General features: G+C 41.2%; 1 protein-coding gene across 9 annotated transcripts in view; it reads left to right on the plus strand.

The window, feature by feature from the left end:
- Positions 1-27,489, plus strand: part of MBNL2 (muscleblind like splicing regulator 2) — a 110,613-nt gene that overhangs the window by 56,581 nt on the left and 26,543 nt on the right. For all 9 annotated transcript variants that reach the window (XM_062624616.1, XM_062624623.1, XM_062624615.1 and 6 more), the window contains 3 exons: positions 18,226-18,390; positions 21,360-21,560; positions 22,720-22,983. In XM_062624616.1, coding sequence (XP_062480600.1) covers positions 18,226-18,390; positions 21,360-21,560; positions 22,720-22,983 — 630 coding nt within the window. The remainder of the gene's footprint in view (positions 1-18,225; positions 18,391-21,359; positions 21,561-22,719; positions 22,984-27,489) is intronic.

Below are 27,489 nucleotides of genomic sequence, written 5' to 3' on the forward strand. Positions count from 1 at the left end.
ATAGGTGCTTCTGTATAGCTAATTATTTGAACACACAAGCTCAGGCTGGCCCACCCCATGTTTTGTGGGATCTGCCATCATTAAAGTGATGGAGATTGGGTTGTTTTGGATAGGGTCCTTCGCTGTCTTTTCTGCTGGGTCCTCAGAGGTGGATATTGGCTTGTAGGCAGCACCAGCAATCTCACACCTCTGAGTTCAGGTACTCAGAGCCACTCTAGTAATCCCTCTGTCCATGTGGGAAGAGGCAATGGGAACTGGGGGTATTAAATATTGTTGTGGAGTACCATGTGATGTCCAGTAGTGAGGGACTTTGCTGGCCTCCATAGACAGCTCGCTGCTTGGATCCATGAGCCATGATACCTGCTTGGGCCATGCACAGACATGGAAAAACATTGCAAAATTACTTTCTCATTCCCAGATTGGTGAATGCTCGGTTGCCTATACTCGCCTACAGCATAAGGGAGTTTGTGGAGGTCTTTAGAGTGCTGGAGAGCAGTGATAATCATCACATTCCCATCATAGCAGGTTTGTCATTGTCCTCTTAGCTGTAGTCACAGATACCTGAAAAATACTTTGTTGTACATCTAGGGTCTGGTGCGTATGTGAGTTTGTTTTTAATAGCAAGCATAAAAGGTAGATTTAAATTATTAGTATCAGGTTTTAGAGGTCTTCGTAAGTTATCTGCTCTTTGCATGTCTGCAAGAAGTACATGATAAATTGGCAGCCAGCTGTTTGATGATATGTAAATTGTTGTCTGGTACTTAAATAGCTTAACATTTTCCAACTGTGATCAGATGTATCTGAAATTGTTCAGCTCTACACTGAGGGACCTTCAGTTCCTCATTAATTCTAGTACTCTGTGAGTAATTAACAACTCTGTGTAAGGCTTTGTGTTTCCAAAAAGCCATATTCAATTACCTAGTGATTGGTGGCCTTTATGTTGGCCTTTATGTTGGGGGTTTTGTTAAATGCTAAGAAAAGTACTTTGTATCAGACTTGATGGCGTTTTCGCATAGTTTTCCTGCAGTCTCCGAACTGGTAATTCCACTTGTTAAACTGGGTTGGCTTTTGCGGTCGTCCTTTGTTGTGGGATTCTCCTTTGCTTCCCCCAGTACATTCCAGAAATTGTTAGCTTGCAGGCAACTCGGTTTATAAGCTTGTTTCATTTCTGTTTAATGTTGGAAAAGGTTTTTCATAGCTCTTACCTTTTCTTTGGTTTTGCTATGATATGCTAACCAAATGTTCCTTAGCTAGTTAAAACTGAACACTTTATTTGCTAAATGCAACCAGCCAAGGGAATCCTTCGGGCGTGCATCCCATTCTTTGCTGTCTCTTTACTTCATTGCTCTCAGGATTATAGCATGGGAAAGTTAATAAAGCATGGTCTACATTGTGGTGGGTGGCTGTACATATGACAAACCTTCTATTGAGACCGTGATACCTTGAAAATTCAATGATTTTCTTCTTCTTAAAGCAGAGTTGACATTTAAAGCTAGTTTGGCATTCTCTATTCACAGAAAGTGTGGGACAATCATTGCAGAGAAGAACTCAGATAAATAGTTGCTGATGAAACACTGGGCTTTCAGTGTGGGATGGTACATTAAAATAAATAAAAATCCCTGTGACATCTACTGAAGGATACAAATATTAACAACACTGCTGTAGTCTTAATGTCAATTTACAATTCATTAAAAGACGTTTTCCACATTGGCAGTTTCTTCCTTTCTACTGAAGTTACTTGCCAAGGAAGATTGAGATTATTTACTATATTTGACATGATCTACTGCAGGAAGGCAAGATTCTTCTAATCAGTCTGCTTTTAAGGTGTCTAAAAATCTATGAAAACAAATGGAACTAAGTAATTGTAAAGCTAACAATTAAGTGCTTGGAGTGCATTCCTATTAACTCATCTCCAAAGTAATCTCTGCATCAGAGGCCCTGTCGTTAGTGGTACAGAGGTACCTTTATAAAGATCTCTTTATCTGTGTGTTTGGTTTGCCTGTATAATAATATCCTGTAGCATGTGGCTTCCCTACCAATGAGAGGAGATGAGTGCAGTCCTTCCAACCCCCTCTTTTACCTGTGTGCTTGTGATCTATTTAGCAGTGCCTAGGGTCAGAGCTTTGCCCTCATAGGAAGATGCTCCATCTGACTCATAGGTCTTCCGAAGTATTCCTAATGAGTTTTAGGTTCTCATACTGTGTTTGTTGGTACTCTGATACCCCTACAGAGCAGCTTAGTTGCCCCAAGACTGGCCTGAAATTGTGAAAACATCTTTGAAAGTAGATCTTTCATTTTGCTTTTATTTTTTTATTTATTTACTAAGTAGTATAGCATAGGGGTTTAATAGCCTGAAGAGAGATATTTTGCAGGCTGTCTTGTGAATGAGTGGTAGGAGGTAAATGACAGCTTGTATCAGGAGCTGTATCTTTTAGGCATGATTTTCCATTACATTTGACAAAGAAAACTCTAGTCTCTGTCATGCTAACATGGCAAAATAGCTTTTAGTGCTACATAGGCCAGCATTCGTGCAGTCTCTGTTGGCTGAGAGAATATCTCTCTCTCTGCTGGGCTGGGAACCCATGATGAATATTCCTAAGTACTAGAGGCTGGTTAAAATGTTTTAAAATGTTTTTTAACATGTTAGTGTTAAACTCGTAGAATCATCTAAACTCCCTCCCACCTGCCCTGCATCCAGCCACTGAGTCCCCAGTGATTAAACAAGGGAGTTGGTTAAACCCTGTCTAGATGCTGGTTAGTGATCTCATATTTTGACTGTTTCTCCTGATGAATGGTACTCATCCATCACAATTTTTCTTCACTGAAAAGCAGCAGGATAGGAAAAAAAACCCACTCATTTGGTCATTTAAATACTTCTTTTCCAGACTGTCTGCAATTACAAAGGCTTTTTGGAAAATCTGAGTCAAGATTGTTTCAATTATGATTAACATTGTGTACCATACTACATTTTAACCTGAATGCTCTTCAAATTGAATTTGATGTGCCACAACAATTGTAATCCCTTTGTGATGTGCGTATCAGACACATAAAAATAGAAAATAGAAACAAATACTTCATGCTTCCTGGCTGTGAAAGAGCCACTCTTGTGAAAAGCATGAGATCATTATGCCTTTTTTTTTTTTATTTCCATAAAACTTTGGTTTGTTTTGTGGAATTTTAGTTTTAATGTGTTCTTCAGCCTTGTGACATTTATAAAGAATATTTAAACCAAAGTCCTGCCATGTAGCTGTGATTAATGATTCTCCTAGGAATGATAAAGACATGGTTAAGCTGTGCTGCCAGGTGAGGTGGTGATCCGGATACCTTCTCAGAATCTGTGTCCAGTGTTGAGGACTTGGTGGTTGTGGTTTTCTTCTCCTTGCTGCTCCAGAGAGGAAAGTTCTCTGCCTGGGAGCAGAGAGGGAAAAATGTCTCTCAGCTGCAGGTGGTGTAATCTTCACCTGGAGTTTCTCACTTGGTTGTTGTTGCCACTTTTGGAGTAAAAAGCAGTGTTGGAAGCCTTGACTGTGCCCTTGGCTTCTGACCACATCCTGCCTCCTCCTCCTTGGCACTCAAACAAAGCGAAGCATTTGACAAAAAGATGTTTGATGGGAATCTCCATCTTGTGACTGCTGCTCAGATAAGGAGCAGGCAGTGAAAACACTTTACCCACAAAGGAAGGTCATAAATTACGTGGTCCTTTGGTTCCTGTTTGCAGAACACTATTTCAGACCTTCTGTTAGTTTCTCCGGAGAAACAGATGAGAACGGTGCCAAACTTGTGAAGGCTTTCAGGAGATAGACACTGAAAGCAGTTTAGTTTGTCACTGTTGCAGGGGAGCCTGCTTGTCTCCTGTAGCAACTTTAAGGGGAAGGAAGAACAAGTCACAAATGTGGTTCCTTTATCCAAGCAGGTTTGCACATTTTATAATAGATCTCATGGTAGCCCATCAATACCTGATGAACTTCTTTTACCTGCTAAAAGTTAGGGTGGGAAGGTATCATCTTCAAAACAAATGAAGAAATCAGAGGAGTCATCGTTGCTCAAGTCGAATGGTCATGACTTTTTTTCTTTCTGTATAAATCATTCGGGCTTTGCTATGACACTGGGAAGTCTTGGTACTCTAGTACATGGCTTGCCTTAAAATCATGTTTAGATGCTTGTAGGCATTATGTTCTCCAAAAGGCTGTTCAGTAACAATTTGTGTCTGCAGAGTTCATCAGCCAGGACGTGTAATGACTACTTGCATTAAAATATTTCTGGACAAACGGTTCATCAGATTTCATTTTTAACGTTACTCAATGTTTTGTTTACTGTCATTGTTTTTAAATACTTTTACATTTTGTACACATAAGTGCTTGGAGTTCCTGCAACCATTAGCCTTTGGTTGGGTGTGTTGATGAGGCACGTATGAGTGTTTTATTACCAACAGTGTGCCATCATCACCTGGATTTAATCTTGGCCACCACTTTCCAAATAATACTGTCCTTTTCTGTGGTTTCTGAGTCTCTCAAAATGCAATTATCTGGGCTGAAATGTACGAGTGACTGACTCAGAGTGTTTATTTAAAGTTTTCAGTCAAACACTCCAGCCATTTTTGAGAAACAGCTGAGACATAAATACCTTGTTTTTCCTTCTTGTTTCTTAAAACTGGTTCAATGCTAAAGTTGTTTTTTCATTGCTTACAGCTGAACCTTGGGATCTAGCAGCAGAAGGTTGCTCTGACATCTGTAATTTCCCTTATGCTGCTTTTGTGCGATTTCACCCACATTTGGTCATTTTGGAAGTATGAAAACTCACCATCGATGCATGCCTGGCAGAGGCTGGTGTGCAGATTGGACAGACTTGTGTACTTTGGGCTGGCTTTAGACCAAGGACCGAGCACAGTGCTCTTTGTGTTTGCTCCATTTGATGTCACATGCTGGTGCTGGGAGTGGGGAAGAGGCAGTGCTCTTCCATGACTGGAATGGATTGAGGAGAAGGACCTGGGGGTGTTGGTAGCCAAGAAGCTCAACATGACCCAGCAGTGTGCGCTTGTAGTCCAGAAAGCCAACAACATACTGGGCTGCATCAAAAGAAGAGTATCCAGCAGGTCGAAGGAGGTGATCCTGCCCCTCTACTCCACTGTCATGAGGCCCCCTCCTGCAGTGCTGTGCCAGCTTTGGGGCCTCAACCTGCTCAAGCGAGTCCAAAGGAGAGTCACAAAGATGATTAGAGGGCTGAAGCACCTCTGCTATGAAGACAGGCTGAGAGAGTTGAGCTTGTTCAGCCTGGAGAAGAGAAGGCTTCGGGGAAACCTTACAGAAGCCTTTTAGTACCTAAAGGGGGCCTATAAGAAATCTGGAGAGGGACTTTTTACATGGGTCTGCAGTGACAGGAGAAAGGGGGGATGGATTTACGCTAGAAGAGGGTAGATTTAGATCAGGTATTAGGAAAAAATTCTTTCCTATGAGAGTGGTGAGGCACTGGCGCTGCTTGAACAACCTGGTTAGGGGAAGGTGTCCCTGCCCATGGCAGGGGAGGTTGGAACTAGATGATCTTTAAGATCTCTTCCAACCCAAACCATTCTGTGATTCTGTGAATGCTGTAGGTGAGCAAAGGACAGGTGGGACAAGCAGTAGGAATCTAGTGGACCACCTGCATGGGCCATGCCTCTTTCCACAGCAAAATGGAAGGAGGGCAGAGATCTGCAGCTGAAAACTGCAGGCGCTTCTCAGCCCTTTAATGGTATTTGGTCTCAGTTTATTCTGTGCAGAATGGAAGTAATGGTGTCTAGTCTCACAAGAAGACTAAGAAATCCATTAATAATTTTAGCAGATTCATTCCTAATGTGTTCCTATAGAGCCAGCCCTATGGATAAACCCAAAACGAAATAAGTATCTTGCATTCAGGCCAGAAGTTAGATGAGCATGCATTAGAGTTCTACTCTTCTACTACCCCACTGGCTAAGAAATACCATTCAGCTGTCTATATACTATTTGAGAAAGAGGGCTGAGTAAAATAGTAGATGTGGTCATGCAATTGGGGTTGTTATCAGTGCATCTACTCAAAGCACTGGTGAAGACAGGTGCCATGGACATCAGAATACACTGACAGTGTCGTTGCAGTATAATAAATGGTGGGGAATCCAGTGTATGCATTCCCCTCTAAGTCAAGGATATATGTCCTTGGAAAACCTAGAGGCACTATTTTAATTTGAGATTAACCTAGAATTCTATTTAGTTGGTGCTGAATCTGTCTCAACAAAGATAATAATTATCTGCTCCTTCAACACAGTGTTGAGAATGTATAAGCACTTTCAAGACCACAATCACGTATTCCAGTACTTAGTTGAATATAGTATTCAAGGAAGGTAATAAGACATCCCAGTGTGTCTTACCTTCTCTCATAACTGTGATTTAGCTGCCTAATTCAGTAAGCTACCATTTGAGATAAATGTAACGGCATTATACTTCTTGCTATTTTTGCTAGATCTTCTAGAAGCTTCCTAATACCAGGTGAAGGGGGGCAGATAGCCCTTCAGCAAAAAGAAAAGGGGTTTTGGCAGCATACTTGGATGCCAGGGCATCATTTTTTGTTCTTGCTTGAATTTCTGGACCTCTTGCCACCCTCCTCCTTCCCCTGAGTTTTTTTAAGGTGATCTCATTTGTTGATTCTCTGAGTATTTCACACTGATAACTCTCATGTTCTGCTTCTTCGGTGCAGGGGTCTCACTGCCCATCCTGCTACTAGCACTGGTTTCCCCATTGCCTGAAGAAGGTAATCTGAGGTGTGTTGAGCTGCAAGAAAAGGTAGAAACTGAAACTTAACCACTGATGTTAAGAAAACAATTCCCAGAAGAGGAGGAGCATGGACTGAGTATAGAAAAGGCTAGAAAAGTGCCTGTTTACCTTTCTCTTTTCAGGTCGGGCATGCTTGGTTGCTGTCTGTAGGTGGTCCTACAATGATACAGTGTCTTTTCATCTCCTTAATTTGTTTCCCACTCCTCATTTGGTTATAGAGAGTATTGGGAATTTTATGTGTGATTCTTCTTCGGAAATGTAAATATATTTTCATTTCAAGGAGCCATTTTTGAATTTGTGCTTTTCAGTGCAGCTTCAAATAAATGGAGTTTCTAAGCTGCCAGGAAGTTTCTGTATGTTTTCAAGAACTTCCTGGTGAGTTGAGAGCTGGTGTCAGACTCTGGCCCTCGCTGGCTTGTCCCAGAAGTGAAGCCCGTGATTTATTAATAATGCAGCTGTGGTTCCAGCCCTGCGCTGAGGGTGAGTAAACACTCGTCCCCTGCAGAGGGACTAGGCAGCGCACTTTCCACCTCTGCAATTACGTGAGGTGTCCTTGGCAGTTTGTGTGTTTAACTCGGCCCTTGCTTTTCCTTTTGTTTGTAAAGCAGTTGGCCAAGAAAGAGTGCAATCCCCAACAGGCAGGAGGCCCAGCAAGCCACACATAGACTAGGAGCCCTGATGTGTCATTTGAGTGCAAAGTGGTCTGGCCAGGGTGAAAGGATCCTGCGAAGAGTGGCAGAGGAACTTGCCAAAAACAGATCAGGTCACCCCTATGAACTTCTCAGCAGTTCATGATATCTGGGCATCCACCTCGAGAGCTGGGGGATTTGACACACCAGTAGCCAAAGTGTGTCCTTGCTTGCTCCTGATTCCGTTAGGTTCGTCCTTCTCCATAACACAACAGTGGAGTCCCTTGGTACATAAGGGACTTTCTACATTAGGCTGATGATCTTTTCCATATCGTGGGACTCTTGCAAGTAACGGGCCTTTCCCAAATCTCTTGATTCACTGCTATTCTCAAATGAAACATCTTCTCAAGGCTCCCTTGGGAAGGTGACTCGCTGAGGAGGCTAACAGGGCCAGTTTTACAGTGCTCTCTTCCTATTTCCTTCTGATCTGCTCAGCCAGGCTCCTCACTGCCAAGACATGTCTTCTGCTCCTTTTTTTATGCCATATAACTGATTTTATGTCTTTTTATGAGGCATGTTAGTATTCCTGGTGTGTTGTTGACAGAACCATGGTCAGCATACCAGCCTATTGCCTGGTCCGTACTGGGCTGCTCACCATTTGGCCTCACAGGCATCCTAGTAGCAAAGACTTGTCCTCACTTCTCACTCTTTCTTTTTTAACCAGGTTACAATGGAAGACAAGTGGTGTGGATGTTGGAGGGTGTAGGTCCATATGCTGTGACATCGTGGCTTTCCTTCACAGGCCCCTGGGAGAAATAAGGTGTCTCAGGGCTTGACTGTCAGTTCTGCGGTTATCTTTGCCTACCTTTTCACTGCAAATGGGTGTTTCCAAAGCAAGGGAGTTTGATCTCAGTCCCGTTTGTATGAGCAAACATGCATACAGTCAGCATACATGTGCTTGAGTCTTTTGTAAAGGAGAGGAGGAAGGAGGTACATCAGGAAGTGGCACCAGGCCATGCCCATATTCTTGCTTGGTTTTCTGCTGTTCTGCTACACTGCTGTTGCCTTTTCTCTTGCCAGGTGCCATGCAGTCAAACAACTTGCCTTCCTTTACTGACATTACCTTTGGAATGGCTATTTTTGCCTGGTCTTGAGATACTGAGAAACGTTGAAGAAAATTGCCCCTTTCTAAGCCTTTACCTTCTTTTACAGTTTAGTCGAGTTAAACTTAATAGTGGAGTATGTTGTTTACCAGCAGAAAATCCATGTCACCTTGAGTTACTGTGTGGTCCCACCTGCAATTTACACAGCTTTCTTCTGACTTTGACAAAACCACTCTGTCCTTGTGATGAGTGGGTGCATTAAAGCTGCCCAGCCATCAATTAGTTGTATGTAATGCTGTATTGTGAGACTCCATAAAGGTTTTATATGTTTTTTCCATAATGCAGGAACCTGCAAATATATTGACTGCTCTAAACAGGCAGAGTTGGAGGGCTTCAATCACCACTTTCCTACTGCTGCTGGTCTTGAGTTGCATGGCTGCATCTAGACTGAGAAGAACTGTATGTTGATTAGAGCCTGTGCAAGGCATCCTGTGAAGAGTCTCACCACCTATGTAATAGAAATGAGACATTTGAGGAATTTTAACTAAGCGAGGTCATACTCTCCTCTGCTTTCTTCAGGTTTTTTCCATAAGGGTCTTCCCCTACACTGCCTCTTGTTCCATGGAACTTGCCTCTGTGCATTAGAGGGAAGATTTTTATCAAGGGTTGTCTACAGTTGCTTGTGATGTACTGATCAGTGCTGGTAGGCAAACGTGAATCTAAGTAGAAATAACTGGTTTAGATTTTGAGTGCCAGTGGGGGGGAAAATAGAAAAAGAAAAAGGAGCTATGTAATTGGAGAAGAAATAATCTTTATTTTTCTACTATTCTCAAATTATTTTCAAGGCAGTAAACACAAAAATAAAATAAATGGATGCTGGTTTAAACTGTTGTTTCTTTGTCTGAATGTTTGTTGTCTTATTTGTTAGCGGCATTTCAAGCATATTTGTCAAATGACTTACAATTTCCTAAGTGTCCTTTTTTTCAGCATCTGTAATACCTGCTTGAGTTCTTTCTCTTCTGAGCAATTTACTATTGAGTACACTTCCCTTGATATTTTAAGGCAAATTATTAAACCATTCTCTACAGCCATCCTTCTCAACATTTGTGTGAAAGAGCATCTTGAGAGACTCTGAGCTCTTTGTGCATTGCAAATGTGCTCTTCAGTAGAACATTTGGTCTTTTTCCATTTAAATAAATATCTCCTATTAAGTCTTTAGTGTTAAGACTGACATCATTTCAACGCTCCATCTTTTTGTAAGGCTTCCATTTTTCTTCAAGATTTTTCTATTTTTTATGTCAGTTACAGGCAGTTCTTGTTCTCTAACTTTATGAATAAAATTATCATTTGTATTTTACCAGCTTTTAGTTTCTTACAAATAATTGAAATCATTAGAAGAGCAGCTAATGGGTTCTCTTAGGCTGTTGGGAAATGAATCAAGCTGAAGTCACCTGGGAATTTTTTGCCTTCTATTTCTTTTCTACTTTAAAGTAAGAAAGTGAATTTGCTTTCTATTTTCTCTTGAAACGGAAGTGCGTAGGTGCATATAAATATGTATGCACACTCACTGACTTGGGTGGGTGGACTTGCAAGGTGGCTTTAGAAATACGGAATTAATTTCTCAGTCGAGTTTTTAAGTTGGTTTTGTTGGTGGCTTTTGTTTGTTTTTTGGTGTCTGGTTTTGGGTTTCCCCCCCCCAAGGAAAACAAATCCAACAGTTGAAATACAGGAGATGCTGGTTTTCTTAAATACATTTTTTCACTTAGGTGTTTGTGCTGGTAGGGTGTATGGCAACAGGTTGAGGCATTTGAGCTCTCCATCAAAAGCTTAATATTTCTCTTATTCGTACAGTTTGATCCTTTTGAAATTATTTTTCTTTTTCTCAAACAGTTCAAGTATGTCTCATTTTCAGGATAAGGGATCTTATTCTGATCTCTGGTTTTTTTTTTCTATAAATTAGATGCAATACTGCTTAGGCTAAAGGAATCGTGTTTTCCTAAGCATTCATATTTGCAAGTCAACATACTCTAGATGTCAAATTATGCAAAATCTAAAAAATGTTTGAAGCTTTTTTTGTATACCTTAAGGAAGAAATAAAATGCTAAGTTACATTTTTAAAAATCTATGACTAGTCATTCTTGGGGCTTAACTAAATCCCTTAAGTCCTTGCACATATGCTTAACTGCGGGCATGTGTAGTCCTACAGATTGTGTGAGATCGTACATACTCACAACAAGTGCAAAGGGAATACTTTAATAGAGGTATCTGTTTTTTTACTTTCTGCATAGGAACATTGAATTCCTTCATTGTGATACTAGATGGAAAATACTTTTTACTCAGTTCAAACTGAATTCTGATGTTTTTCCTTCCCTTTAAAGTGCTGGTGGTTGAGCTCTCATGTACCAAAATATGTATAAAAATACATAAATGCAAGCCCTGTAGAATGAGAGGGACCATCCCTATCTGCATATGAATAGACACTTGGTGTTTATTTTTATTTTTTTTCCTTTTTGCTATTTCTGCACTTGAAAAATAACATGTGAACTGGATGTTTGGGGGTGGTAGAGCTAGTGTGGCTGTCTATGCACAGGAGCAGAAGCTTAAGTACCTCAAAATACCCTGCCCTCCTATTGACTGGGTCTATTTTTAGCCCCAGGGAGCCTGGGATTATTGGAATTTAGAAGCTTCTGTTTTATGCAATGGTGAAATTGTTAAATTGATTGGGTGAGGCCACACACGTTCCCAACCAGATGTTGCTGAGGAGTTACTGAGAATGAATCCTGAAGGAAAAGGAAGAGTTTCTGCTCTTGTCAGAAACTCTTCCAGAGGATTATTTACAGCTTAGGTACCTCCACAGCTGCTGACTCTGCTGTCTCTGTGGCTATTCTTGCTGTGTGCTGCCACCGCCCCAGGCAGTGACCTGTGCTAGCTCTTACTCTGCCAAGGTTTGAACAGTATGTAATACCTCCAGGTACCTAATAATATCAAGCAGGTGATGTATAGCTAACCAGCATGCCCACAGTTGCAAGTGCATTAGTTTGTTAAAATGTGATCTGATTTTACAAGCATGTTCAAGTTTGCTAAAGCTGTGTAATACAGCAAATTGCATTTTCTTTTTGTTTTTTTCCCCAGTAAGAGAGGTGGCTGTGACATCAAGTGATTACTACTCTTCAAAAAATACAGGGTTTGGGGTGTATCTTTTCTAACTCCAGCAAATGTTTAGATCTCAGAGTCTCTAGCAGGAAACCAGAAAATCTTTTCTTTTTGCCCTTGTAGAACCAGTTGCTCAATTGCTTTCTAAAAGACGTGTCTTAGAAGTCATATACCTTATTTTTTTACATTTTTTTGTTCCAGAAGACAGCATATTTAATCCTGAGGGATCATACAGTTTCATCTGCATTTGTTAGTTTTAGCCTGTTTTCTTAAGGAAACAGGTTTTGCATAATTGCACTGTCCATATTTTTGCTGGCATCATCCTCACACCCTAATAACTTTTGAAAACCCTGGCCCATTTCAAGCAGAGTTGCTAGAAGCAGACATCTCAAAGACATATTGCAAAGTTCTTACTTGTTATGCAAAAATCAGTGTCTGGGTAGAAGAGAGAGATCCAAGTTACTACCAAGTTAAGAAGGAGGCTAGAGCGTGCACTGAGCCGCTCTGGAGCATGGTCTGTTGGCCACGTGTGCATCTTGGCTGGCCCTTCAGGACATGCACAGCTTGAGGAAGTTATATTTATCATGTGAGTTGTTTCCTGGTCTATACTTAGGAGAGGTGGGAGGGTGTTCTGGGGGAGAAGGATGGAGGCGGGGTACAGGAGGAAGCTGGGAGTCAGATGTTAAGCTATGCTGTGAGGAGGGGCTCTGTTATTTCCAGGCAATAGTATCAATAAATCACATCAATTAACTTTGGATTTGTATGCTTAGCTTCAAGCTGGACTTTCCCCGTTTCAACTATTTAAGGAAAATACAAATAATTTGATCAGTTTGGTGATAGATAACACTGCTGCTTTGGTAAAGCAGGTAACCATGGCTGCTGCCTTCCCAAGGGATGAGGTAAAGCATAGAAGGAGTCTTAATTTAGCTGGTATGGTTTAAAAAAACATAACATGTCCCTCAGGGTACAAACCTGAGACAGGCACGCTAACAGGTGACATGATGATGTTGCACGCTGATGCTCCTCCTGTAAGAGCAGCCTTCAAGGACAAGAAGGTTGTCTAAAGGTACAGCCCAGCTCCTCACAGCAGTGCATGGTGGGAGGACATGAGGCAGCTGGCATAAGCCAAAAGTAGACAGGTTGAGACTGAGTATAAGGAAAATCATCTTCACTGAGAGGACAGTCAAGCAGTCGATTACATTGCTCACAGAGGCTGTGCAGGCTCCAGCTCTGGAGGTATCCAAGACCTGCCTGGAGCAACCTATCTGACCCCAAGGCTGACCCTCCTCTGAGCGGGTTGGACTGAGGTCTCTTCCAACTTGAATTATCCTCTCCTTTTCCAGAAATAAAACCCTAAACAGCAACCCCCACCACACTATGCTGCAGAAAAGTGGTTTACAGCAGTTTCGGATTGCCTGTATAGACTGGGGCTGTTGCATTTAATAGTGGGACTTTTATGGTAAGAATGCTAAGAACTCATTCCTAGGGTTTGGAGAAAGAGACCTTCCCATTTCTCCTGCTTAACAGCACTCTGAAAACGCCTTCCCTGATCTGTCCCTTTCTATCTTGACATGTGACTTTTGGGATGTGCTCCTTTAATGGGAAAGCTTGAAAAGCTGGGACTTGATGAATTAATGACCTTCTGTAGAAACAGGTAGATGGGGAAGCTGAGACTTGGCTTTGTGAGGGTCACATAGTGTACCTATGGCCTGCTGTCTGTTGTGGTGGCATGGTGTTCTCCTCTGTAATAAACCCAATGGGATTCTGGCTTTGTATGTGTTGAAAGAAACAACAAACCAAACCGTGTAGCATGGGTAGGCCTGCAAGGGTTTTGACCGAATACAGTAAACGGAAGGACTCTTCTCCCAAGTAACAAGTGATAGAACAAGAGGTAACAGCCTCAAGCTGCACCAGGGGAGGTTCAGATTGGATATTAGGGAAAATTTCTTCATCAAAAGGGTGCTCAGGTATTGGAGCAGGCTGCCCAGGGCAGTGGTGGAATCACCGTCCCTGGAAGTGTTCAAAAAACTCTTTTGATGAGGCCCTTGGTGACATGGTTTAGTGGAGGACTTGGCCATCCTGGGATAATGGTTGGACCTGATGATCTTAAAGGTCTTTTCTAGCCTAAATGGTTCTGTAATTCTGTGATTTTCATATCTATGAACCCCCATCTTAAAAGCAGAATTCAGTACCTGAGAGAAATGTTTGTGGATGCATTAGTTAATTCTCGGCTTAAGAGATAAAAGAAACATTATTTTGCCTTCTTTTAATTTTTAATTATTATTCAAACATCTTATTTGGTGGAAAATAATTTTATTAAGTGAAAGCTAACTCATTATAATGCTTAAGCAATTCCCAGCCTGGGCCTGGATGCATTATTATTGTTGTTACTCTTAGGGCAATAGTGCAATACTGAAGAAAGCCGTAGGTTTGTAAAATATTCAAGGCAGAGATGTGGCTGTACAACTTGTAGGCAAGAAATGGGCTCTTAATATTTTAATACGCAAAGTTATGGGGTGTTACTTCTGCACTTGCCTCATTTTGCTTGTTTTAAAATAATAATTCTTAGCACATACCTTAGTTTTTTTAATATATTCCCATCTGTGGGCTGTCTTGTGCCATTGATTTTAAGCACTGTTGTTCTTAATAGGGAAATCTACTGATGTAAAAAAAAAAAGTCAGTGGTGTGACATGGCTTGTTAAGAGATGTTATTTTGATATTAAGCCATTCAGGTAGCAGTTTCCAAGACCCCCTGCAGAAGTGGGGCCTCTTGTTGCTGTGCTTGGGTGATGGGCACTGGAGTCGTCTGAGTTGGCAGGTCGTTGATGCACATTTTTCCTCTCCCCCTTCTTTACTGGAATGAAGCCTGTGGCATACCCCTGATGTGAGGCACAGCATGTTCCCAGTCTGGATAATTAGCAGTGGAAAAGTCGTTCTCTGCTAAAACCTTCCATTACCTGCCTGAAATGTGGCCCTATGTGTTAGGCTAGGCTAGCTGTAGAGGACAAAAGCAGAGAAATGAAAGGTCAGAGGTAGGTACCATCCTTGCAGGATAAGAGGAATAACAGAGTGCTGGGAATTTAATCTGATGTCTGTCTTTGCTATCCATTGCAGATAAGGACACAGCTCATTGAAAGCAATTTTTTGGGGAGAACTCGCATGGGAAGTACACAACAGCTTATGATGTGCTTGTTGATAACTTCAACTTCATGGGTGACAGGAATTTCTAGGGACCAAGTTTCAAACCCGTCTGTCTGCGCCTTCAGTTTCAGGACTCTGACTCATATGGGGGAGCAGGTTAAAAGTTGTATGGAGCAATTATTTTCCATGCTGCCTGCCTCATCCTGCTGACAGAGTTTGTGCTGCTGTGCGCCCAGGGGGACTTAATGTCTGTGGAGCAGCTCCGGAAAAGCTGGGGTTTTAAGAGCTGTAAAGAAGCAAGCCTTGCTTCAGAGGCTTGGTACTGATGCATCTTAAAGCTAAAGCACTCAGTTTTGTCTCTGAATTTGTTATGATGTGCTCTGCTAATACAGTAGCTTTTTCAAGAATCTAAAGTGGGCTGTTATGTAGATGGTTACCGAGCCAACATGTTGAATACCCCTGTGTGTTGTGTGCCCGTTCTGCTGCTCAGTTGATATGTGCTGTTATCTCAGACTTCCTATTTGGCTTTTTAATAAACAAAGAAAAAATCCAGGGTCCCATTTGACTGAGATGACACTGCGAGTTTGAATTACTGCTCTTACAATGCTCAGTAGTTGGGAATCAGACCAGTTCCTCTCTGAAACGAATCTCACCAGGAGTTCACAGGGACTTGGGGCATTTGTTAAAAAAGGAATGAAAAGTTGCTTATAGGCATTTTCTTGCCACCATTGTAGGTCCGAAAAGTGAAAGCTGGTCTCAGAATTTATGTAATTTTGGTAGCAAGGGCTGGATTAATCTGCTCACTATTTTCAATGCTCATTCCACCACAGTTTATTTTGGGTCATTTAATTTCAACAAGGCTTGATCTGTTTACAGTGTTTTCTATAGGAGCATGACAGGGACACACAGCTCTTTTATAGCACGTTCACTGCTAAACAGGAGCTCAAAAAAAAGGAGGCACAGACACGAGTAAGTTCAGGGAGGACAGTACATTTTTGTATGGTTGGATTATTTTGAAAGTTTTCTGAAATAACCAGTCTTTTGTGCCCTGTGGGTTGCTCCTCAGAGCTTGAAGTGATGGTATGTATTAGCCATGTGCTTTCATTACGGAGGGCTGGCTGAAGGTACTCTTCAGGCTGAAGGTACTTCGAAAGCCACTGTGGTTGAGAGCTGGTGCTCTCAATCCTTACCAGGGGAGCACTTTTGTTTCCATAGGTTGAGACTTCCACTAAGTAGTTTCTTTTTATTTTGCCTTTTTAATTTTCAGGTTTGCTGTATGAACCATTCGTATGCAAAATAGACTAAGGTTAAATAGATCTCAGTTAAAAACATCTTAATCAGTTTGCCTCATCAGCCAAAACAAAAGCATGTGCTCATTGCCTGTGCTGAGCATTCTCCAATTTAACATTATGAAGGTGATGGTGGCCTTGTTCTCCCTAAATAGAAAAGCCAGCCATCTTCTCTGTCCGTCAAATCATGACTATTTCTGGTTCTTCTCATGCCAGCTGACGAAGTAGCATTCGTTTTGTGTAGTTCATTGAACGAGGCAGCATTAGTGATTCGCACAGTGGAAGTCAGAGGGAAGGCATGATGTCCTGAGAATGGCTGGTATCTATATCTATAGCAGATATAAACAGCACCAAGCACTTCTCCTGAGGGATGAGACTGGTGGGTTTTTCTTAAATTTTTAGCTTTCTTGAATTCTTCTGGCCTCTGCCATTTAGCATACTCTAGGCACAGTTCACAAAGAGCTGTTCCCAGTTGTTTAATAGTGTGGAAATAGCTGTATGCCTTTACATTGGCCTCAGTACAGGAGAACCTTCCTTCCTGAACGTGTTTAACTCACTCCTGCATAGGTAGTTAATATCCTCATAGCAGATTAGAGGCAGAATCATCAGTGTTTTGATGTCTGAGTAAGAAGTATAACATGAACGCTGTTGTTCTGGGACATTTGAAGCATACTGAAGATTTTGTAGCAGTGTGTATGCGTGTGGATGCATACACAGAGTCAGTGTACATGTGTACACTGTGGTGTTCTTGAATAAGGATCTTAATGTTTTCTTGGCTATAGGAGGATATTCCTTCTTTGGCTTAGATTGTAAAGCCCTTATACCAGTGAATGGAAAGCTTAAAAAACACATTTAAAAAATGTCTCAATTTGGAAGCTTACCTTCTACAAGTTGAGCGTGTCAAATGCAGCTTGACTAATGCTGTAGGACCTCTGGTCACAGCTCTTAAAATTTAATGTCTGTTTGTGAGCCACGTCATCAAGGAGCCTCTGATCTCAGCAGGTCCTGCCTTGCAGCTGCACAGCCTGCTGGTGCACCTTACGGTTTCCCTTTCTGGGGGAAAATGTATCGGTGCGTCTTATGCTACTTTGCCTACATTTTGGTCAGCATGAAGTGCTTGTAGAGGTGTGCTCCGTGTCCATTTCCTCCAGCAAAAGCCACGTCAGAGGTGACTACCCACCCATATTTTTATTGTCTTTTATTGTCTCATAATAGCCTAACAATTCCTGCTTTCAGGTTGATCCAGGAGCCCTCCTTTTGCTTCGGAGATTCAGCTCCATGCACTGCCTCTACATTTAGGCTGCAAAAGTACTAGCTTGGCTTTTGTTCTTCTATACTTTAATGGAAATAGTTCAGAGTTATGCTGATGTAATAAAAACAGGAAGCCAGAAGGCAGTGAATTGGAATAAGGGTGAACGTATGAGAGAACACAAGTAGAGAGTAGCCACTTTAGATCCCTACTGCCATGAACACAGAATTATTTTTTAATATAATGTACTTAAAAGGTGCCTTTTGCTTAAAGAAGGTTTTAATTTTTGTAGTTAAAAAAAAATTAATTGGGCAGGGTCTTGCAGAATTACTTTGGGGACACTGTGTAAATACATGTCACACACAAATAAATTGGAAGATCTGGTGGAAGGTGTCTCTACCCACGGCAGGGGGGTTGGAACTAGATGATCTTTAAGGACTCTTCCAACCCAAACCATTCTATGATTCTGTGATATTAAAAATAAAATAAATTTGTTATTCATAATGTAATGTTATTATAAAAAACATCTATGTTATCGTAACACCAGGTACTCTAACCGAGATACCATGAGATATAGTTTGGGCAGTCTGGGTAATACTCAGGGTGATGGCAGTGGTCTGTACTTGACAATGAAAATACTGTTTCAAAATCTCTCCTTTTTTTTTTTTTTTTCCTGTGTAATAGCCTTAATGATCAGTCAGAAGCAGTGGGCTGAGGCCGAGCTCAAGGCCATCAGCTCCTCCCAGCCTGCTACACAGTTCCCAGGAAACACCCTGTATTTCATTAGTTCTTGCTTAGTTTATGGTGTAATATTTTGCTTGAAGGCATTAAACCATCATCAAAAGCAGCAGACTGATTAGTGTGATTTCTTTTTCCAGGGTCGTTGTACAAGGGAGAACTGCAAGTACCTTCATCCACCAACACATTTAAAAACTCAACTGGAAATCAATGGCAGGAACAACTTAATCCAACAAAAAACTGCAGCAGCAATGCTTGCCCAGCAAATGCAGTTCATGTTTCCGGGGACACCACTGCAGCCAGTGGTAAGTGTATTTCTCTGATGGTGTTAATGGTAAGTAAAGTTGAAGTACAAGACTATATTGACCTGCAAAAGTTCTCTAAACTGATGTCAATAAAAATAGTCCCCATTCTGTTGACTTAAAGAATTGCTGAGATTCTAGAGATATGTTCATTTATAATTTGCATTTGAAGACGTAATAAAGTACTGCTGTAGATTTGATACATTTTTTTATCCCAGAATAATTTGCATTTTTTTCCTGTTTTGTTTTGTTGGGCTCTTCCTTCATTCAGTTCATATCAGGTTTAGTCCAGATTAGCAAGGTTTTTAGCTCTAATCCTTCTGGAAGTGAAAATTTGCATCGTAATAATACTTTGCTAGTAAACTATGTGAGTAGGAGTCTGTGGTTTAAAACAGTATTTAATCCCAAAAACGTCATTATTCAGGGAGCATTTTCTTACTTACCAGAGAATTTTACTGGTGCATGCACTTTACAAACTGAGCATTTTATCTTAAAGTAATGCATATGGTGCCTGGGACACTTCAAATGCAGAAGGTAATATAAAACTGGTCTTGCATATATGAGCAGCACCTTTGGATGTACATTAAGATGATCGTTGCTTTGGACTGCCCTTGCAGTTGAGTTCCTCACTGTACCAGGCTTCAAAAGCATGGTTAGGCAAGTAATCTGAATCAGACTTTTCACACATGGCTACTAATGGTGTTTTCTCAATCTGAACGCCTAGTCTAAGGTATCTCACTGGAGTGGGATTTCTTTCTCTAACTTGAGGCATCTGGAGTCTTGGCATCAACTTCTGTGTAGGGCTTCCATGGTCCATTTACATTTTATCAAAAGTCATAGGCAATTCTATTACTATTTGCTTGACTTGTTTCAGACATCTGCATTCAGATTATATTATTCGGGCTTTTAAGTGCCTTTGTCTTTCCATGGGCTATCACAGGAGCCAAGTGTAAGCATCTCAGAGAAAAACATCTGTATTTGGTAATAGGAAGCTCACCCCAGGTGCCCCTTTCAAATGTGTTTTTACATTTGACACATCTGCTGTAAACTGGGAGGCATGAACAAAAATTGGGTGTCAGGAGTCCCTGGATTTCTGGTACATGTTCATCAAAATGTAACTTGGTATACTGGTATAATGTGTTTTCATATTTCCTGGGGTTTTACTGCTTGAGTTTTCACCAGAAAACTTTTTGATGAAGTAATAGATTCCACTTCTTAGTAGGATAAGAAAAATTGAAGTGGCAGAATTATACTTTTTTATAGTCACTCATGTCATCATTTGAAGTTTATAATTTCATTGACGTAATGCCTTCTGTACTGACTGCTGTGATAAAAGTGCCGTATTTTGTTTCTCCGTCTCACATAAACTGCCAGATTAAGATGACTCAGCCTTGACCAAATGGATAAAAAGTGACAGAAAATTCCACAGAAGTCATTTGACGTGTGGTTTTGTTCTTAAAATTATATTTGGTACAAAGCTGTTATTTATATTTTACATAACACATACTGTCCTCAACATAGTTGAACCGTTGTTTCATATAAATGCTCATTATTTCCCTCCAAAGTATTTAGCTCATACTTTATATATGAACTGGGCTGTTTGATATCAAGCAGTTTTGATCTCTGATAAAAACAGGGCAACATTCATTTTTAACTCTCTAGGGCAGGTAGATGCCATTTCCATACAGTTGGGTATTCTGACTAATCTGCTGTTCAAAGCACCTTCTTGGTACTAACTCACATTCATTTATAATTAGTAATTGGTCGCAAAGGAAAACAAAAAAACCACACAAAATAAAACCAGAAATAAACGTTCTAACTCCTATGCTTTCTCTTTGGTATTTTCTATATACCATGCATGGCTTTTTGCCTTTTGCCAAGGGAGTTCATGCAAGCCACCTTGAGGAGAAAGACACTCCTCCTCCTTTAAGTGTTTTTAAGTCTTTCCATAGTGTTCTGCTGTTGTGTGATTCATTTCTAGCTGCCGGCTTATTTGGGAACTTAATTTCTGACAAAGCTAATCTGAGATGTGTCCTGTTTTACTTCATCATTTTTCCTCATTTATAATTACAACTTTGCTCTCTGGGGTAAACATCAGCTCTTGCAGAACTAAAGTACTTTCCAGATCTGACTGTAGTCTGACCATGGTGATGTTCTTCCTCCACCCCCCATGGAGCTGGTGGTAACAAGCCCACCATTCTGCCTTGGTAGTGCTGCGTTTTAGCACCACACAAGTGCTCTTTCTTCTGGTCATGGCTTCACTGACTCACTGTAGGAAGGCATGAAACAGATTTATAGACCCGTATCATTCCTTCCAATCAAATTTTTTTGTAAGATGAACTCTAGCTAAACCTGAATAATCCCTTTCTAAATATTGTGTCCAGCTGAGATTATAATATTTATTCTACTTGCCACTGGTGACAGCTGAGCAAACAAACATTTGCAAAGGTGAGGTTTTTCGATGTGCGAGCCAAAGTACCATATAATTGCAGGAGGTGGCAAAATACAGCATGCAAACAGATAGAAGTTACATGACAAATAGCTTGTTATATATACTCTTATTAGAAATATGTCTTTAATATAGTTAATAATGCTTCACCTATGAAATCTGGTACTTTGAAAAATAGCCTGTTTTCCCAAGAAAAACGGGTATTGAGAAAAAGCAGTAAAGTCTATGTTATTTCCACTCTCAGATGTGTAAATAAACCGGCAATGTAAGCTGGACCTCCATAGAGATTCAGGTTCAAAGTACAACTTCCTTTGCATCAGCAGCCTCTTTTCCAATAACAGAGCTACAAAGGCGGTTCTTCGTATGCTGCTGGAATATGTAACATGATTAAAAGAAGAGAGAATGTTGTGTGTTTTGGCAGCTGTTTGAAATCTTTTCATTAAGAAAATGAATCAGTGCCAGAAAGAACATGCAAAAGGTGACTAGTAAGCTCTTCATCTTGGTCTGTGTTTTCCTTTTGCAGCCCACATTTCCAGTGGGTCCCACAATAGGAACGAATACAGCTATTAGCTTTGCTCCTTACCTAACGCCAGTTACACCAGGAGTTGGCTTAGTCCCGACTGAGATCCTACCCACGCCGCCTGTCATTGTTCCTGGAAGTCCACCGGTTTCAGTCCCCGGTTCAACTGCTACCCAGAAACTTCTCAGGACTGATAAACTGGAGGTACTGTAGACACCGTGGTGACTAGAAATACATTCTCTGTTAGGCTGTGTGAAAGGACCTGGAGGGACCAACTCTATTGTTTTAGAAACGATGCTTAAATTTAGTTGCTACAAATAAAGACCTTGTAGCCAGGAAGGATTTCTACACTTGCAGCCAGGGGTAATTAAACAGTTATTTTTAAGGTAGTGCATTTGCTTGAATTTAATGCATGGACATCAACACAAATTTTCATCTTTCATAAAGTTTATCATCTCCAAGATACCTGAAGTATACATGCCCATAAAGTTATGCCTTGATGAAATATCTAACACGCACATTTTTATTGCAGTGCTAATTCTGTCCTGGGTTTTATGCATTGATATTAAGGGAATTTTATAGGATTGTGGATGGATATTAGGGGAATGGTATAGCCCTTCAGCCTCGAGCTACAGATGGAGGTGTTGAATGTTACCAACCCTCCAGTAGGCTGGAGCCAGCTACATGCATAGCCTCTCTGGTGTTGATGGATCTCCATATGGCTTGGCTCAGTGGCATCTGTCATCCAAGTACATGAGAAGGCCAAATAGCTGTTGCAAGAATAAATGTATTTTCCCAAAGCCTAAGCAGCAGTGTCTAGAGCACGTTCCTTCTTAGAAAAATGAGCGTGTTCATTCTGCCTTGTTTTGGAAATTATTTTTAAGGACGCTCTCCATCATTTTGTATGTAGACTCCATAAAAGATACAATGCATCTGATGCATATCTTCCGTGGGTCTCAGCAAGAGGAAGTCCCTCCCTACCAGTGGAGCTGCAAGACCATAAAGTATAGTCAGAAAGGGGCTGAGTATTTTGTGATTCCCAGCTAGTTTTGCAGGGGCAGTTACCTCACTAAATATCCTTCTCAGGTGTTTTCCAGACAGGAAGAGGGAAAGGCATTTCGTATGTCAGGTTCATTTAGCTGTGGTACCACAGAGTTACCCGAGGAGCCAAGCACATAAGGGTAAAATAGATGCATTTCTCTCTCCCAGAAGAAGATGGAGGGTTTATTAAATTGAATTCATGGAAAAACTTGACCTAAGAAGGGAATGGGGGTAGGTCTGTCTTTTGAGGGTGTGGGGGTCTCCCTGCTCTTTCCCATTGCATCAGGCTCTTCCCCTGCAACACATGTTGTTTTGCACGTAGGTGTGCAGGGAGTTCCAGCGGGGAAACTGTGCACGTGGAGAGACTGATTGCCGCTTTGCGCATCCAGCAGACAGCACAATGATTGATACAAACGACAACACCGTAACCGTGTGTATGGATTACATAAAAGGTCGTTGCATGAGGGAGAAATGCAAGTATTTTCACCCTCCTGCACATTTGCAGGCCAAAATCAAAGCGGCGCAACACCAAGCCAACCAGGCTGCAGTGGCAGCCCAGGCAGCTGCGGCAGCTGCGACTGTGATGGTAAGTGCTGGCGTATATGGCTGCCTTTTCTTTGACAGATGCTCTTTGATGCCTATTTTGCTTCAATTTAATTCTGTTTGCTTATACTTTCTTTTCTCTTTTGCCTCCTTTTTCTTTTTTTTTTGTTTTTGGTGAAAGTTAATATTTTATAAAATTATTACTGTTGCTTGATGGGAAGAAGCACTTTTTGATTTATGCCCTTATTTTGATGCTGTATTTCTATCTAAGACAGTGAAGCAAATGACATTCTATACCACTTCTGTTCTCTGCCTTGATTAGGTTTGTTAGATTTATCCTTAGTATTTCCAAACAGAAACAAAACTGTTAATCTTCGATGTCCTCTGGAAAACAGGGGCACATATGCTGGTTTAGCTCTTTTATGACAGATACCCATGTGGAAATTTGGAAGAAAAGGAACAAAGCAAAGAGAGAGCTTTTGCCTCAGAGATAGGTAGCAGAGAAGAAACCTGTATTAAGATTCAATTCACCTCACCTTAGATGTCAGTCAGATGTCTGAGCCTACCCTATGCAACTTGGTCTCAGTTTTCAGGTAGTGGAGAAAAAACAGCACATTCATCTGATCTACCATTAGTGCCTGTCTGAGGATGAGAAAGAAGTGCCCTCTGTAGATACACATCTATTCCTGCTGACTAAAAGTTGTTGCCTATATCTTTCACAACTTTGATTAGATGAATTTTCAGCTTAGAGACTTTTCTTGCTTCTCCCACTATCACGGGCCAGTTATTTGAATAACAGAGTTTTAAGTTGTAAACTAAAATGGGAAACATTAAGAAAAAACCTAGTAACTACAATCAGAAGTAAAGAGATTGAGGGCTTTCTATTTTCAGATATTTTAAGCTCTCACTTGAAACTGTTAGGACAGGTCAGCCTATCTGTTTACCAGTATTGGACCTCTCTTACTGTTGCTACCAGGAAAGCTGATAAATTTAAAGATTGTATTGGTAAAGTTCAATAAATCGAGCATGCAGGATCTGACTTGGGAGATAAAATTTTGCTGGCAGCAAATCACAGAGTCATTGTCCTCATTGCTGGCTGTGGACGAATAATTAAGCAGATGTGGTTTGTGGACTTGTGGGCAGTGCATACAATAGTTACAGACAATACAGTTATTCTCTGGGTAAAAAGCCTACCAGAAACACAATACAGTACAGTATATAACTACCCCAAGCTATTGTATGTAGCAAATTAGCAAAGGGGAGATTTTTGAGGGACACAGAGTAAGTTATGCAAGAAAGTAAACCACCAAACAGAAGAGCATTTCTTAAGTTTTAATGTGCTTTCTCTTATAGTATCCCCAAGCTCTGTTTCGAATTGGGTGTTTTTTACTTAAACTTTCCTGTGTTTGTATAAATCGAATACTCTCTGGAAATTAAAGCAAAGGAGACTAGGTTTTTATTCTAATTAACTTCTATTGGGCAATATTTTTTGTCCATTTAGAGAATGTAGTATTTCTAGGCAGTATACTAAGGAAGAAAGGAGAGAGATGGGGGAAATCATGGTTTTGCATTTCAGTAATGGTTGGATATGTATCCTGTGATTTTTAATAAGGCATAATTGGAGTTGTATTAGCTCAAAGCAAGATGAAGCATGTTTGGAACATATAGAATTTAAATGTTAGGATTCTACTGTCACAGTAGAAGGCAAGGATTTGTAATTCAAGGTAACTTTTTTCCAGAAAAATATGTACAAAATACTTTAATGGCATATTACCACCAAAGAGAAAAGATTCTTTGCAATCCAATTATTTGTGTTTAATATAAATTTGAAACCATCAGTTAGAGTGAAGGAAAAATCACTGGACTAGCAATAACAACAGAAAAGTGATAGAAAAGGCACATGCCTGCAAGGCCACCCAAGAACAACCAAGGATACTGAGTTGGGTGTAGAAAGGAACAGTAAGGCAGAAATGCAAATGCTTACTTGTAAGGTTCACTTTGCAGGATGCTCCCAAATTTAAACTGTGGCTGAGAGGTTTTCCTTCCTGGGGGAGCTGGCTGCATTGCTGTGGTCCAGGGGGTGCTCATACAGATGAGCACTGCAGATAGGGTTAGAGTACTGTAGGCAAAGCTCCTAAGACCACTGAAGTTCAATGAATCCTGCAGTCTGGGACCTTGCAAAAAAGTCCCTGTCTGTATTTCTGTACACTGAAGTTCAGGAATTTTTACTCAGCTAACTTAGGTGGCCTAATCATTTGAAGTAAAAAGAAAGGAGAAGGACACTGTGAAAGAGGTTGTAGACCATGCAGCTTGAATGTGAAGTGCATTAGGAAACAGTTTCATCTGTCATTATACTTGGGGAATTCCAAATATTCATACGGTGCCTCAGACAGCGTAAAAAGTCACTGAAGAATGTACAGCCTAAATTAAAATGTGACTTCATAGAATCATAGAATAGAATCATAGAATAATTAGGGGTGGAAAGGACCTTAAGATCATCTAGTTCCAACCCCCCTGCTGTGGGCAGGGACACATTACACTAAATCATATCACCCAAGGCCTCATCCAACCTGGTCTTGAACACTGCCAGGGATGGAGCATTCACAACCTCCCTGGGCAACCCATTCCAGTGCCTCACCACCCTTACAGGAAAGAATTTCCTCCTTATATCCAACCTAAACTTCCCCTGTTTAAGTTTTAACCCGTTACCCCTTGTCCTATCACTACAGTACCTAATGAAGAGTCCCTCCCCAGCATCCTTGTAGGGCCCCTTCAGATACTGGAAGGCTGCTATGAGGTGTCCATGCAGCCTTCTCTTCTCCAGGCTGAACAGCCCCAACTTCCTCAGCCTGTCTTCATACGGAAGGTGCTCCAGTCCCCTGATCATCCTCGTAGCCCTCCTCTGGACTTGTTCCAACAGCTCCATGTCCTTTTTATGTTGTGGACACCAGAACTGCACACAATACTCCAGGTGAGGTCTCACAAGAGCAGAGTAGAGGGGCAGGTGATCCTAATGGCCACTCTAAGGTTGCTTAAATACAATTTCTCTGTCATAAATCTATACTGACTCCTTTCCATCACCTTCTTGGCTTTCATGCTGAGGAGGGACTCTTCATTAGGGACTGTAGTGATAGGACAAGGGGTAATGGGTTCAAACTTAAACAGGGGAAGTTTAGATTGGATGTAAGGAAGAAATTCTTTACTGTGAGGGTGGTGAGGCCCTGGAATGGGTTGCCCAGGGAAGCTGTGAAGGCTCCATCCCTGGCAGTGTTCAAGGCCAGGTTGGACAGAGCCTTGGGTGACATGATTTAGTGTGAGGTGTCCCTGCCCATGGCAGGGGGGTTGGAACTTGATGATCTTAAGGTCCTTTCCAACCCTAACGATTCTATGATTCTATGAAAACAAGCTCCAAACGCATAGAACGCTTTTAGCTTTGATCAATTGCTTTTCCAGGGACTGTAATGAGGCTGACCAACCTGTCATTCCTCAGATCTTCCTTCCTGCCCTTTTTGAAGACAGGAGTTTAATTTACTTTCTTGAAATGTTTAGGACCCCCTGCCCCAGTCATAGAGACCTTTCAAAGATAATGAAGAGTAGCTTTCCAGTGACATTGGCCAGCTCTCTCAGCACCCACCAGTGCATCCTATCAGGTTATGGGTTTGTGTACATCCATTTTGTTTAAATGTTCTTTATCCTCTGAGGGTAAATCTTTTTCACTTCAGACTTTCCCACTGGTCTCCCACTGGCCTGAAGGCCAGTCTTAGCAGTAAAGAGGTGGAGGTGATACTCAGTACCTCAGCCTTCTCCATGTCCTGTGTCACCAGGTCGCCTGCCCCATTCAGCATCAGGCACGCATTTTCCCTTGTCTTTCTTTTGTTGCTGATACAATTGGAGAAGCCCTTCCTCCTGTTCTTCACATCCCTTGCTAGATCCAACTTCTGTGGTCTTTGGCTTTCCTAACCCATCCCTGCATGCTCAGGGTGTGTCACTGTTCCTGCCAGGCCAACTGTCCCTGCTTTCACCTCTTACGTGCTCCCCTTCTTGTGTTTGAGTTTAGTCAAGAGCTCCTTGCACATCCCTGCTGGCCTCTGCTGTGTGGATCTTGTTTGTATTCCAGGAGACACTACCATACCAATGTCATATTTGGCAGACAAATACTGTGCCACAGTATGTCTGATCATTTGTATTACTATCTTAATTTTCTTTCTTTAGCCTTTTCCTCTCAGTCTGCAGCTATTGATTTTTCGGTTGTAGGAAATCAAATGTTGAGAAGGAGATAACCTGATGGGACAGAAAGAGATAAAGGAAGTTTTGCTATCAGGACAAAATGAAAAAAAAAGATGGGGAGAAAAATGGACAGTTGGTGTGAAAGCCAGATAGAAATGGGAGGCTACATGGAAACAAGGTTGACAAGTAGGTTTAGAAACCTATCAAGTTAAAGGCTTCAGTTTGGGAAAACTATGAGACTGACCTTGCTGTGCAAGGTGAGGGGAAAGCCAGCAAAAAGGTTTGAAGTAGGTGAGGTTAAGAAGAGCATGGAGAAGAAGGG

This window comes from Pezoporus occidentalis, unplaced genomic scaffold, assembly GCF_034315485.1.
Source record: "Pezoporus occidentalis ecotype Australia unplaced genomic scaffold, CSIRO_AGI_Poc_V1 ctg27, whole genome shotgun sequence".
In the NCBI taxonomy this organism is placed as follows: Eukaryota; Metazoa; Chordata; class Aves; order Psittaciformes; family Psittacidae; genus Pezoporus; species Pezoporus occidentalis.